General features: G+C 44.3%; 1 protein-coding gene across 4 annotated transcripts in view; it reads right to left on the bottom strand.

Annotated features, from left to right (window-relative positions):
* NR3C2 (nuclear receptor subfamily 3 group C member 2) overlaps window positions 1-13,256 on the bottom strand; it is a 258,117-nt gene that overhangs the window by 239,618 nt on the left and 5,243 nt on the right. The window contains exons 1-2 of one of the 4 annotated variants that reach the window (XM_038754939.1): window positions 11,725-11,819; window positions 3,898-5,680 (exon numbers count right to left, since the gene is read on the bottom strand). In XM_038754939.1, coding sequence (XP_038610867.1) covers window positions 3,898-5,678 — 1,781 coding nt within the window. In that variant the 5' untranslated portion in view covers window positions 5,679-5,680; window positions 11,725-11,819. Of the gene's footprint in view, window positions 1-3,897; window positions 5,681-11,604; window positions 11,820-13,256 lie in introns of those variants that run through there. The other 3 variants (XM_038754940.1, XM_038754938.1, XM_038754941.1) reach the window with 3 other exon arrangements.

Below are 13,256 nucleotides of genomic sequence, written 5' to 3' on the forward strand. Positions count from 1 at the left end.
TTAAGTAGACAAATACTTAAGTATACAATCCTTAAGGTGGATGTGGAAGGAGAGATCAGGTACGTATTTTCCCAATCCCTCTCCCTCTTGTTTCCTCCACAGTACAAACACAACCCAGCCTACTCTCAACCCCTTTATTCCACACCCTGATCAGTGCTGGTTACATTTCCTAGGGATGCTGCTGCTAGGATGGTCTGACAGCTGACCTGCCTGGAAAATCTAATGGTTTGATCTCCCAGAGCGCTCTACGAGATTATTTTATCCTGCCTAGAGCTCCTAATTGGTTCCATGAAGCAAATCGACCAAACAATAAATATTTTTAAAATGATAAACAATATAGTATCACCATTAGCACACATGATCCAACAGCAATGTAAATATGTGCCAATAATAAAAGATCATGAACTTTCACATACATAGAAAATAACTGTCTTCACCAAAAGCTTTGCATGCACTGATGTGATGCTCACCTGAGTCCAGACACTTCATCACATTTAGTCACCTGATTTAAACTCCTATGCTATTTTTATTGGAAGGCATATTACACAAAAAAAAGCTAAAGTTTTTCCAAATAAAACAAGTGTCAACTTCTCTAAATTTTTCTGGTCTCCTCAGCAGCCATGACATTTTCCCATCCAGTCAGCCTGGAAATTACAAAATTTGCCTTGCAATTCATGCACTGAAGTTTAATCATTAAGAAGCATCCAAATTTACTCTTAGAGCAGAGTCAATGAAATCGCAAAACTCAGTTTTCCTGAATGCTTTAAATTTTGTTTTGGCAACGATCTACCACTAACTATAACTTGTATTCAATGAAAAGTTATTAACATAAATTGATCCATCACCTTTTAGAACCCAACTTGAAATGGACCACCAGGGAGCCAGAGAGCTGTGATGCACTTTTGCCAGAAGGAATAAAACAATTTTACAAGTAATTCTTTTATTATAACCACAGACAACAGATTCTTATGCATTACCTTCAAAAGCCGATATCTTAGAGCAGGACCAAATGGTTAAGAGTAATAACACTTAATAGTTTTCAGGTGTTTTATACTTTCAAAGCACTGTGCCCAACATAATCCACCCACAGTTCTGAAGGGTAGGCTTTGCTGTCCTCACTGTAAATAAACAAACTGAGCGAGAGATGAAATCTCCAACTAAAGCTTCAAAGTAGCACATGCTAATTTTGGAGGTACCACTACTTTCAGGTAAGCAGCCTGGCCTAGTGGATAGAGCAAGTACCTGGGAGCCAGAAGGACCTGGGTTCTAATCCCTGCTCTGCCACTTGTCTGCTGTGTGACCCTGGGGAAGTCACTTCAATTCTCTGTGCCACCTGTAAAATGGGGACTAGGACTGTGAACCCCATGTGGGACAGGGACTGCATCCAATGCAATTTGCTTGGATCTACCCCAGTGCCTGGCACATAGTAAGTGCTTAACTACCATTATCATCATCACAACTCCCTCAGCATCCCTGCCTGGCGAGGCCATCCACCACTGCTGTGCCGAAGCAGCCAACACCCCACGACTTCCCATTTTGGCCAGCACGGATACACACTACTGAAAGGCAGTTCCCACCCGCTCCTCAAACCTCAAGCCAACTCTCCGGAATCTCCAAAGGATCCGAGGCAAGGCATATAACTAAGATATATGAGTGGTATACTAGGCAGAGGCCAGAGGCCAGGGATTGGTTTAGTTAGCCATTCCTACACCACTGGGAAAGCAACACAATCAGGGGTGGCTTCATCTAAGAAGGACCTTCACTGGTGTGGGAAAAGAAGACGTGCAAGTGAAATGTATTGCCAATTTCTATTACATCTCGTTTTGAAATAAGACTTTTGCAATACAAACATCAACACTCATGTGGACCACCAGACCACTAATCTCTGTTTGCCAAATATTAGATAAACAATGTTCTAAGAATTTTAAGTTGGCCTGCCAGAATCCATCCAGGAAGAAAAAAATGAATTTACAAAATATAGGCAGATGACCACTGAAGTTGTCTCCTAAATACAAGAGAAACATGCCTTTCATTGTTAAACATACCCTTCCCGCCACCAGAATGGTAGAAAAAGAGATGAAAAACTTTGGGATGGTGCTACCAGTTGTCCTTAAATACTTCTAAGTCTTCTGATAAGTTTATTTCACTGATAAAATAAACAAATCACCGGGAAAACCGCAAGACACTGAGTGCATCTGGTAAAGACATTTCATTCTTGCTCACCTTGTGATTCTTTCCTTAAAACTGGAACTTCTTTTTTAATGTGGGGAGTGGCACAACACTAGAACTATTCAACATTTCACCCCCATCCGAGTAAGGATATGGTATTATACAAAAATAGGGTTCTTTACAGCATGGGTCTTGGGTGCCAGTGACACAAGAGGAGCAAAGTCTGGCTCAAAGAATTATAGGGTGGATATAGAACAACTGTCTAGGTGTTTCCTCAAATATTTAACAGAGCACATCAGGAAAAAAGGAGGAAGAAAATGGGAATGCTTGAAGTTGTATTATTTCCTTTATAAACTTCATTCTGAATGTATTTTATTACCTTAAAATAGACAAGAAAAAGTCTACTCTTCAGAAACGTAGCAGAGTTATATACTAAAGGTAAGATGTCGAGACATTATTCTCCAGGCAGTATTGGTTATATATTTGGTACATACATTTATCACAGTACACTCATTTATCACAACCCTGTAATAAAATTACAGTACTGAAGCAAAGTCCAAAGCAACTACTTCTTGTTTAATTTAGAACCACCTTTTTAAAGGCATATTAGAAGCCTCTTCCTTGTTTTTTACACACACACACACACACACACACACACACACACACACACACACACACACACACACACACACACACACCACCCCACCCCCCACCCCCACTCCCCCAGCAGCAGGGAAAAGGCAGAAAGCCTTCCTATGGTAAATAAGTCATGTCTTCTTATGAATCTTAGAAGTTATAAATACACCACTGAAATAGTTCATTTATAACATGAATAAGGAAACATGATTATCCACTTAGCCACTTTAGACGTGGTGAGTCTTACAGGAGGCTCATCAGTTCAGGAAGTGATTTGTTTCTCTGTGAAAACCACAACTCATACAATTACCTCAGACAAACTGGCTTGTGGGTACAGGCCTTTGGGTTCACATTTTTAATCTGCTTTCTAAAAATAGATAAAAATCTATCATTTAAACAGTCTGAAAAAAGAAGTCAGTACCAGAAAGATAGCTCCAAAATTTCGGCCATCTATTTTAAGGAACAAGTTCTTCAACAACTAAGAAGTCAGTGCCAGATACAAATGAGTAAATTATGAAACCTACAATACAAAATAGAGAGTGTTTGTTGAACACCGGGACCAAGCACTGAAAAAAAAAACCCACCATATTCTACACCAGTAGAAAAATCTAATCTAATTTTCAGATCTGAGTAGGGTTGACAGAACTGTTTCAAGTACTGTAACTACCAAATCAGAAAGTGAAGTACGGGTTTTCCCCTTGAAAAGCTAGTTTCTAATCTGAGTTCCTTAGGGCTCCTGGAGGTCTGTGGTTCTCTGGGGGGAAGTCCCCCCCCACCCCGGCCCCTCAAATGAACTTTCAATTTAGAATAAATCACCAAAGCCAGATTTCTACTCCTGAGTTCACTGGTACCCAAGGGGACAACAGAGCACAGATTTCCACTGTCCAGCAAGGATTCATCAGGGTTCCTCTTGATATAAAAGACTAGTAGTGACACACCAATAACCCATACCAACCCCTCAAAAAAAGAAAAAACAAAGGAAACCAATCAAGCAAGCATTTCATTATTAAAGAGACAATACTAAGACAAGCATTACATTATAACATCATTTCCCCAGCCATGATATAAATAATATGAGAGATGTTAACTCACCTTGACACGTTTTCTGGAATGTATTCTAGAACTGGATACCCCTCGTTTCTTCTGGATGACAAGTCTGTGTGTGATTTCCATGACTCGACTAATGTATTGACCGGAGGAAATGAGCTCAAGTGCTGAAAGGATTGATCTCTAGTAACAGGTCGCGATAAGGATATTGTGCCTTGAGCTCCAATCCTGTAGTGAAATGACTGTCCACCTGAATTCACACCAACAATGGCGGACGAAGGCATACCGTTCTCTTGGTAATAACTGCCATCATCAAGCTCTTGCTTAATTCCCATGGGTAGGCCTGGATTTGGAAACCCACCGCCTTCACAGTTGCCATCAAATGATGAAACGGGTGGTCCCAAAATCCCTGACAGAGAGTAATAGTCTTTGTCATCCATGAAGGAAAAATACGAACCATCCATAAATGGAAATGGATTGATGGTTTGGTTTCCTTTAAAAGGTGTACCCGAACACGAATGTTTAGTGGATTCTTGTTTTATTGGTACTGAGAAAGGGGAATCGGAGTTGATTTTAGTATTTCCCCCAAGACAGGAGCTACTGAAAGCGCCATCTGGTTCTGGTTTGATATACTGAACGAGGTTAAGCTGACCGGCCACACCGCTGTTGGAGACATCACTGTCTATGTCCTCAGTTTTAGGAAACGTGACTTCTTGAGCACCTTTTTCATTTGTCTCGGGACTAGGAACAGCATCCAGAGTCGTGCTAGATCCAGCAGGCGTGCCAGAAGCCGGGAAGCTTAAGGCATTGTTAGCCGGACTACAGAGAGAAGATCCCACAGTACTAACCGCTGGACTAGAAAGAGTGGACCGATTATTTGTATTGGAAGGGCTGGAGAGAGAGCACCTCGAGTTGTTGATGTTGGCGGGACTGGATACGGAGGATCGCATAGTGATATTATTGGGACTGGAGACGGGAGATTTCACACTGCAATGACTAGGAGGGCTTGAAATCGGGGACTTCATGCTACTTATCGGGCTAGAAAGAGGAGAGCCCACGTTGCTAGCGTGAGCTGGGCTGTGTGAGATGGAGCCCTTGTTCTCAACGTTAGGCGAGCAGTGCAGAGGAGTTCCTTGGCTAACAGGGCTGTGCACGGTGAAACTGCCATAGCTAGCAGTGGTGGAGGACACGGAGTTGATTCCAGCAGGACTGCAAACTGAAGACGTCATGTTCTGAGGGCTGCAAACCGCAGGATTTTTCTCAGGACACGTTATAGGGCTTTTAACCATAGGGCGCAGACCTCCGCCGTTCACAGAGTTTCCGGGGTCAGACAGAAATGATCTCAGGGGTCTGTTCGAACTGTTTAAAGCAGAAGGACGATGACCATTTTCCTTATAAAATTTGACCAGCTGCTCAACGTTCTGATAAATCTTTGACGGACTTATACTTCCTTGCTGATTATGCTGGTCGTAGGCATAATCGGCGTCTCTTATGGAATCCATATATAAACCCATTGACTCGGCTACTGTTGCCGAAAGTTCTTTAGATTCCAGCTCGGTTTTGATATCAGAAGTTAAAATCCCAGGCGGGTTATTGTCTTGCTGTAGGCAGGGGAGTAGTTCATGTTTTTCTTTGCCGTTTCCTTGAGTACTGTTGTTTGGAAAAGCACCGGAAACACAGCTTACATTTACAATCTCCATATAGTTACTTTCATCGGTCCTCTCTCCCGAGCCCACGGAAGAATGCTCCACAGACTGAGAAACTTCACCCCACCGTCTTTCCATATCTAGGCCTTCTGAGAAAGTGTGGTATCCTTTGGTCTCCATACCTAGCAAATAAATTAAAGAGAAACAAATGAAAACCGGTAATGAACGGGACAGTGACAAACCAAGTTAGGAATTCTAAAATCGCATATGCTGTATGCCTGGCTTCGATCACATTTCTGTTATTATGCTTCTTTTTAGTGTTACTGCTGGCAGCAACGTTTACTACACAACCTACTTGGACTGAAGGGTCCAACAATTCTAAAGAGAAGCAATAGGGTTTTCAATAACATGAAAAACAACATCCATTTAAAAAAAAAAGGTATGATCATTCAACTAGATAAGAGAAACCGTGTAATTGCCTGAAAAACAAAGTTCATCTCCATGAACTGATCAAAATTGGGGTCAAGATCAAATGTTAAACAGCTACAATCAAGACGGCTTTGAAAAAGAATCTTTTTAAAACAAGATGAGTCTAATGGGCACAAATAGATTTTCTTGAATGTCTTTAATAGGGAAATGAATTTAGCATCAGTGATTACTCTGAATTCAGTATAAATTTGAGGAAGGCATCTAAAAGTTTAGGCATAAGAGTAAAATCTACATTTTCACAAATGATTAAACTCTATCAACATTTATTCAGCTGCTATTTGGAAGTAATTTTTGGAAGGGGGGAAAAGAAAAAAAAGACAGTCAGGAAGCAAGTCTCTGGGCAACCTGATATAACCCAGATCAGCTGGTACAAAAAGTAAAAAAGTGGGCAATTACTATATGAAAAAAACTCCTGGATGGCATTGCTAAACGCAAGCATTAAAACATGAAATCCCATTGGGTAATTCTTTAACAATGACTAATACTGTGAAAAGACTGAAATCATTGAAAGGTTCACCTGATTTATCTACATCCAAATATGCTCTTAATTCACTGTTCAGACATGGATGTTATTAAAACTAGTTTTTATGAATAGGGATTTATAAATCCCAAAATACAAAGAAAAAAAAGAGGGTCCCGAAACTATCCCAGCCCTAAATTGCAAAACATTAAAATAGCAGACATGACGTAGCTATAAGCATACAGGAAGGGTGAAGAAGCAAGTTGGGACACTGAATAATTTGGTGAAAAAAAGAGGGCTCCTAAATAAAAGAATTTTTTCCGAATCCTATCAATCAGAAAGGTAATTTTCATTGATTTTTTTTAAAAAAACTTTGAATAGCTATTTAATTTTCAACTTCACTTTGTTTATGTAGCCACAAATATGGAATGGGCTTCCTTCCCCGCTCCCCCTTCCTCCTCCCCCCGCCCCCAGCGCCAAACCTGAACTTGACTCGTGGCATATACCATTTCACATTTATTTTCCAAATACATTAAAGACCACAAATGAACCCATGCAGTTTAAAAGGCACTAATCAGAAGGCCTGAAGTTGTTTCAATTGATCTTTTAATTCTAAGAAAATGAATATTCAGAATGCGGGGATGAGTTGTGAGAGCAACTGGAAAAGTCTCCCCCTCTCCCATACCTATTTAGAATTGAAGGTTTAAAGAAATGAACCTGCGCAGGACATATCACCTGTCTACATGTTTTGTTTCGTTGTCTGTCTCCCCCTTCTAGACTGTGAGCCAGTTGTTGGGTAGGGACCGTCTCTGTATGTTGCCAGCTTGTACTTCCCAAGCACTTAGTACAGTGCTCTGCACACAGTAAGCGCTCAATAAATACGGCTGAATGAATATCCAGTACAAGCACATGAAATGCACGATCCACTCAGGGGAAGGCAATCTCTATTGCTTTTGACTATTTTTTTTTAAAAGAGTGAACTCAGTACATATACTTGGCAAGTGCTTAATAATTGCTGGTTGATGATAATGATGCAGATAATGCTAGCATATTGCTAATGTCTGAAGGGACGGAGGAAGTCCTTCTGTCACTCATCAGTAACATCTACCAGATGTGGATATAAAGATCTACTACTTCGAATGTTAGCTCACAGGCAGTAGTCTTAGAGGCATTGCTGAAAGCTTCACATCCCAGGTCTGTTCAGTAGCCTAGGAGTGGGGAACAGTGAGGGAGATGGTAAGAGGGGACTTCACATAAAACCTATCACGGTACAGATACAATTGATCTAAAGGGAAAAAAATGTCTAATTATATTTTTCCTTATTTCTTTATTAGAGATTTGCTTAAAACATTAAAAAACAAATCTGCACTGCCGCAGTATGTACTCTCTCAAACCATTAAAGAAGTCAGAACGTGTGACTGAAGAAGAATGAGCGATTTATAACCACATTTTATATCGGATCTCAATCCCTGGCATACAAGTATCTCTCACGCCCTATCCTGTGAACTAGAATTAGCGAGCTTCCCCCGTTTCATCACCGAGAAGTTAAATTACTTGTCCAAGGTCAATCAGTAAGTCAGTGGTTGAGCCAGTTAGAACTGAAAATACCTGCTTCTTGCTCCTGGACTTAGTTCACCGAGGCAGCCGGTAAAACCCCTCTCTTTGAAAAGGTGGGTTTTTTTCCCCTTAAATTAATAATCCGCTCTCCTGATTCTGCAATGCTTAATGTATGTGACATCTCAAACGGCACTTCCATGACAGCCCGCCGCGATATCCAACACAAAATTAAGACTTCACAGCAGGACCTCACAGATGGAGAAAGCGCTTATCACGGCTACGTAAATATCATCAATAATTAGAAAGTAGGAGAGATGGAACGCAGAAAATTAAAAGCAACGTGATGCGGTTGTAACTTAAAAGTTCACTTTTCCCTCGGCTGCCCCTAGGTAAGTGTTTTTGTTGTCCTCCCCCGGGCCTATTTGTCACGATGGGATCCTGGATGGATAATTCTAATTTAAGTCTCGTAAACAATGATGATGAATGATAAACAGGACCGGAGTTTACATAATAATGGGTTATGGTTGACACTTGAGAGAGGCCTCTCGTTCCCTCTCCCCTAACCTTAACCTTCAACGGGATTCCACAGAAGAAATCAGAAGAAGTAGAGGAAAAAGCCAGGAACTGACAGCCCCCTTTCTCACGGGACCTATCAGTATCCGTATCCACGCAACCTGCCTCCCTCGGCTTTTCCTCCCTCCCGGATCTTGGAGATTTCACACTTGATATTGGAAGCGACTACTATGTAACGCCCTTTACTGATTCCCTAATTCGTACAGATTGGGATGGGGGGGGGGGGGGGGAAGGAATAATGAAGCAGCTCGGCTCAGTGGAAAGAGCACGGCCTTGGGAGTCAGAGGTCATGGGTTCTTATCCCGGCTCCTCCACTGATCAGCTGTGTGACTTGGGGCCAGTCACTTAACTTCTCTGTGCCTCAGAGGCCTCATCTGGAAAATGGGCATTAAGCCTGTGAGCCCCACGTTGGGCAAGTTATTTCACTTCTCTGTGCCCCAGTGACCTCATCGGTACAATGGGGATTAAAGCTGTGAGTCCTGATCACCCTGTAACCTCGCCAGCGCTTAGAACAGTGCTTTGCACATAGTAAGCACTTAACAAATACCATCATTATTATTAGTATTATTATGTGGGACAACCTGATTACCTTATATCTCCCCCAGCGCTTAGAACAGTGCGTGGCACATAGTAAGCGCTTAACAAATACCATCATCATCATCAATCGTATTTATTGAGCGCTATGTGCAGAGCACTGTACGCACATAATAATAATACCAACATTATTATTATTATTATAATGAAGAAATGGATCTCGGAGGAGAGTAATCAATCAATCGTATTTATTGAGCGCTTACTGCATGCAGAGCACTGTACTAAGCGCTTGGGAAGCACAAGTTGGCAACATAGAGAGACAGTCCCTACCCAACAGTGGGCTCACAGCCTAAAAACCTGATCACCTTGTAAATCGCCAGCGCTTAGGACAGTGCTTTGCACATAGTAAGCGCTTAACAAATACCATCATTATTATTATTACGTGGGACAACCTGATCACCTTGTATCTCCCCCGGTGCTTAGAACAGTACGTGGCACATAGTAAGCGCTTAACAAATACCAACATTATTATTATTATAATGAAGACAAATACCAACATTATTATACCTCATCTGTAAAATGGGGATTGACTGTGAGCCCCCCGTGGGGCAACCTGATCACCTTGTATCCCCCCCAGCGCTTAGAACAGTGCTTTGCACATAGTAAGCGCTTAATAAATGCCATTGTTATTATTATAATGAAGAAATGGATCTCGGAGGAGAGGGTAATCAATCAATCGTATTTATTGAGCGCTTACTGCGTGCAGAGCACTGTACTAAGCGCTTGGGAAGTACAAGTTGGCAACATATAGAGACAGTCCCTACCCAACAGTGGGCTCACAGCCTAAAAACCTGATCACCTTGTAACCTCACCAGCGCTTAGAACAGTGCTTTGCACATAGTAAGCGCTTAACAAATACCACCATTATTAGTATTATGTGGGACAACCTGATTACCTTGTATCTCCCCCGGCGCTTAGAACAGTACGTGGCACATAGTAAGCGCTTAACAAATACCATTATTATGATGATTACTATCAATCAATCAATCGTATTTATTGAGCGCTTACTGTGTGCAGAGCACTGTACTAAGCGCTTGGGAAGTCCAAGTTGGCAACATAGAGAGACAGTACCTACCCGACAAGGGACCCTCGGTTGCAAACTTTTGCAAACACCCCCCTTTTAGACCGTGAGCCCACTGTTAGGTAGGGACTGTCTATGTTGCCAACTTGTACTTCCCAAGCGCTTAGTACAACCAATCGATCAATCGTCTTTATTGAGCGCTTACTGTGTGCAGAGCACTGTACTAAGCGCTTGGGAAGTACAAGTTGGCAACACAGAGAGACAGTCCCTACCCGACGAGGGACCCTCGGTTGCAAACTTTTGCAAGCGCCCCCCTTTTAGACTGTGAGCCCACTGTTAGGTAGGGACTGTCTATGTTGCCAACTTGGACTTCCCAAGCGCTTAGTACAATCAATCGATCAACCGTATTTATTGAGCGCTTACTGTGTGCAGAGCACTGGACTAAGCGCTTGGGAAGTCCAAGTTGGCAACATATCATCACCAATCGTACTTATTGAGAGCTGTGTGCACAGCACTGGACTAAGCGCTTAGGAAGTCCAAGTTGGCAACATATCCTCAATCGTACTTACTGAGCGCTTACTGTGTGCAGAGCACTGGACTAAGCGCTTGGGAAGTCCAAGCTGGCACCATATCATCCTCAATCGTACTTACTGAGCGCTTACTGTGTGCAGAGCACTGTACCAAGCGCTTGGGAAGTCCAAGTTGGCAACACATCATCATCAATCGCACTTAATGAGCGCTTACTGTGTGCAGAGCACTGGACTAAGCGCTTGGGAAGTCCAAGTTGGCAACACATCATCATCAATCGCACTTAATGAGCGCTTACTGTGTGCAGAGCACTGGACTAAGCGTTTAGAAAGTCCAAGTTGGCAACAAATCATCATCAATCGTGCTTACTGTGTGCAGAGCACCGGACTAAGCGCTTGGGAAGTCCAAGGTGGCAACATATCATCCTCAATCGTACTTACTGAGCGCTTACTGTGTGCAGAGCACTGGACTAAACGCTCGGGAAGTCCAAGCTGGCAACATAGGGAGACAGTCCCTACCCAACAGCGGGCTCACAGTCCAAAAGGGGGGAGACGGAGAACAAAACCAAACACACGAAAACACAGTGCTCTGCACACAGTAAGCGCTCCACACGACTGATTGATTGCGCGCGCGCTCGACAAATGCGACTGATGGGTTGATCGCGCGCACAGTAAGCGCTCAATACAACTGATTGCGAACACAGTAAGCGCTCAATACGACTGACTGATTGACTGCAAACAGTTCGGGGCATTTCACAAGTAGCCCAAACTTTCCCCCAATCGACCTCCGGCGGCCAGGGGGAATGAATTAAAAAAAATAAAAGGGGTGGGGGGGGGGGGGGATGGAAGCCAAAGGAAAACAGGCGAGAAGGGCAGCGTTCTGACCGTGCCTCCGGATTAGGCAGAGCCCGGCGGCTCGGTGGCTGTGACAGCGGGCGGCGGGAGGCTGTTCCGCACCTGCCGCCGCCCGGGGAAGCGGTCCGCGGGCTCGCTCCGTCTCTCTACCTGTTGCCGCGCCGTCCCCGCGGGGTCCGAGCCCATCCAGGCCGGCGGGAGGGGGGTCGTCAAAGGAGGAAAATCCCCCGGTCCCCCGGCCGAGGCTCCTCCGTCTCCGCAGCCCAATGCCACCCGGGGCGCGGAGGGCAGGGCCGGGCACGGCTGGAAGGCGGGGACCCCGCGGGGGAGGGACCGGGGCGGGGGCGCCCAGCCTTTTAAAACCAGGTCACATGGCCCGGTAAAGTTCATCTTCTCGACCCGCCCCCCCCCGCGCGCCCTCCCGATTGGACGGCGGGGAGCGGGGAGCCCCGCCGCGCGGCCCACGGCGGCCCCTCATTGGCCGCCGCCGCCGTCAATCACCCAGCGGGCGACATGACTGATACAAAGTTGCTGCGACACAGCCTGGAATATGCAGGGCCCCCCCCCCCCCCCCCCCGCGCCGTCTCTTAAAGCCGCAGGAGCTCGGGGAGCTACAAAAAAATAAAAAACACAAAACAACCCCCCCCCCGCAATCCCCCAGACACGCCCCTCTACCTGTCTCAGTCTCTGTGCAACCCAAAGTGGAACGGTAGCTCAGTGGAAAGAGCCCGGGTTTTGGAGTCGGGGGTTCGAATCCCGACGCCGCCGGTTGTCAGCTGTGTGACTTTGGGGAAGTCACTTAACTTCTCTGGGCCTCCGTTACCTCGTCTGTAAAATGGGGACTAAGACTGGGAGCCCCACGTGGGACAACCTGATCATCTTGTATCCTCCCCAGTGCTTGGAACAGTGCTTTGCCTGTATATATGGTTGTACATATTTATTACTCTATTTATTTATTTATTTATTTTGCTTGTACGTTTCTATCCTGTTTATTTTATTTTGTTGGTATGTTTGGTTTTGTTCTCTGTCTCCCCCTTTTAGACTGTGAGCCCACTGTTGGGTAGGGACTGTCTCTATGTATTGCCAATTTGTACTTCCCAAGCGCTTAGTACAGTGCTCTGCACATAGTAAGCGCTCAATAAATACGATTGATTGATTGATTGATTTGCCCTGGAGGAGAGCTCACCTCCTCCAGGAGGCCTTCCCTGACTGAGCCCCTTCCTTCCTCTCCCCCTCGTCCCCCTCTCCATCCCCCATCTTACCTCCTTCCCTTCCCCACAGCACCTGTATATATGTTTGTCCATATTTATTACTCTATTTATTTATGTATTAATTTTACTTGTACATACCTATTTATTTTATTTTGTTAGTATGGTTGGTTTTGTTCTCTGTCTCCCCCTTCTAGACTGTGAGCCCACGGTTGAGTAGGGACTGCCTCTATATGTTGCCAACTTGGACTTCCCAAGCGCTTAGTACAGTGCTCTGCACACAGTAAGCACTCAATGATTGATTTGCACATAGTAAGCGCTTAACAAATGCCATCATCATTATTATTATTATTATTCGCCAACTCCCCTGACTCTCCCGTTGCAGAGCGTGAGTGGGGAAGTTGGTCTCTCCTTAGCCAGCCGCTGTATGAGACGAAAAGCCCAGAAGCCAGGGTTTCCTCATCTCACCCTCCA

The sequence above is a fragment of the Tachyglossus aculeatus genome, chromosome 12 (genome assembly GCF_015852505.1).
Source record: "Tachyglossus aculeatus isolate mTacAcu1 chromosome 12, mTacAcu1.pri, whole genome shotgun sequence".
NCBI classification, from domain to species: domain Eukaryota; kingdom Metazoa; phylum Chordata; class Mammalia; order Monotremata; family Tachyglossidae; genus Tachyglossus; species Tachyglossus aculeatus.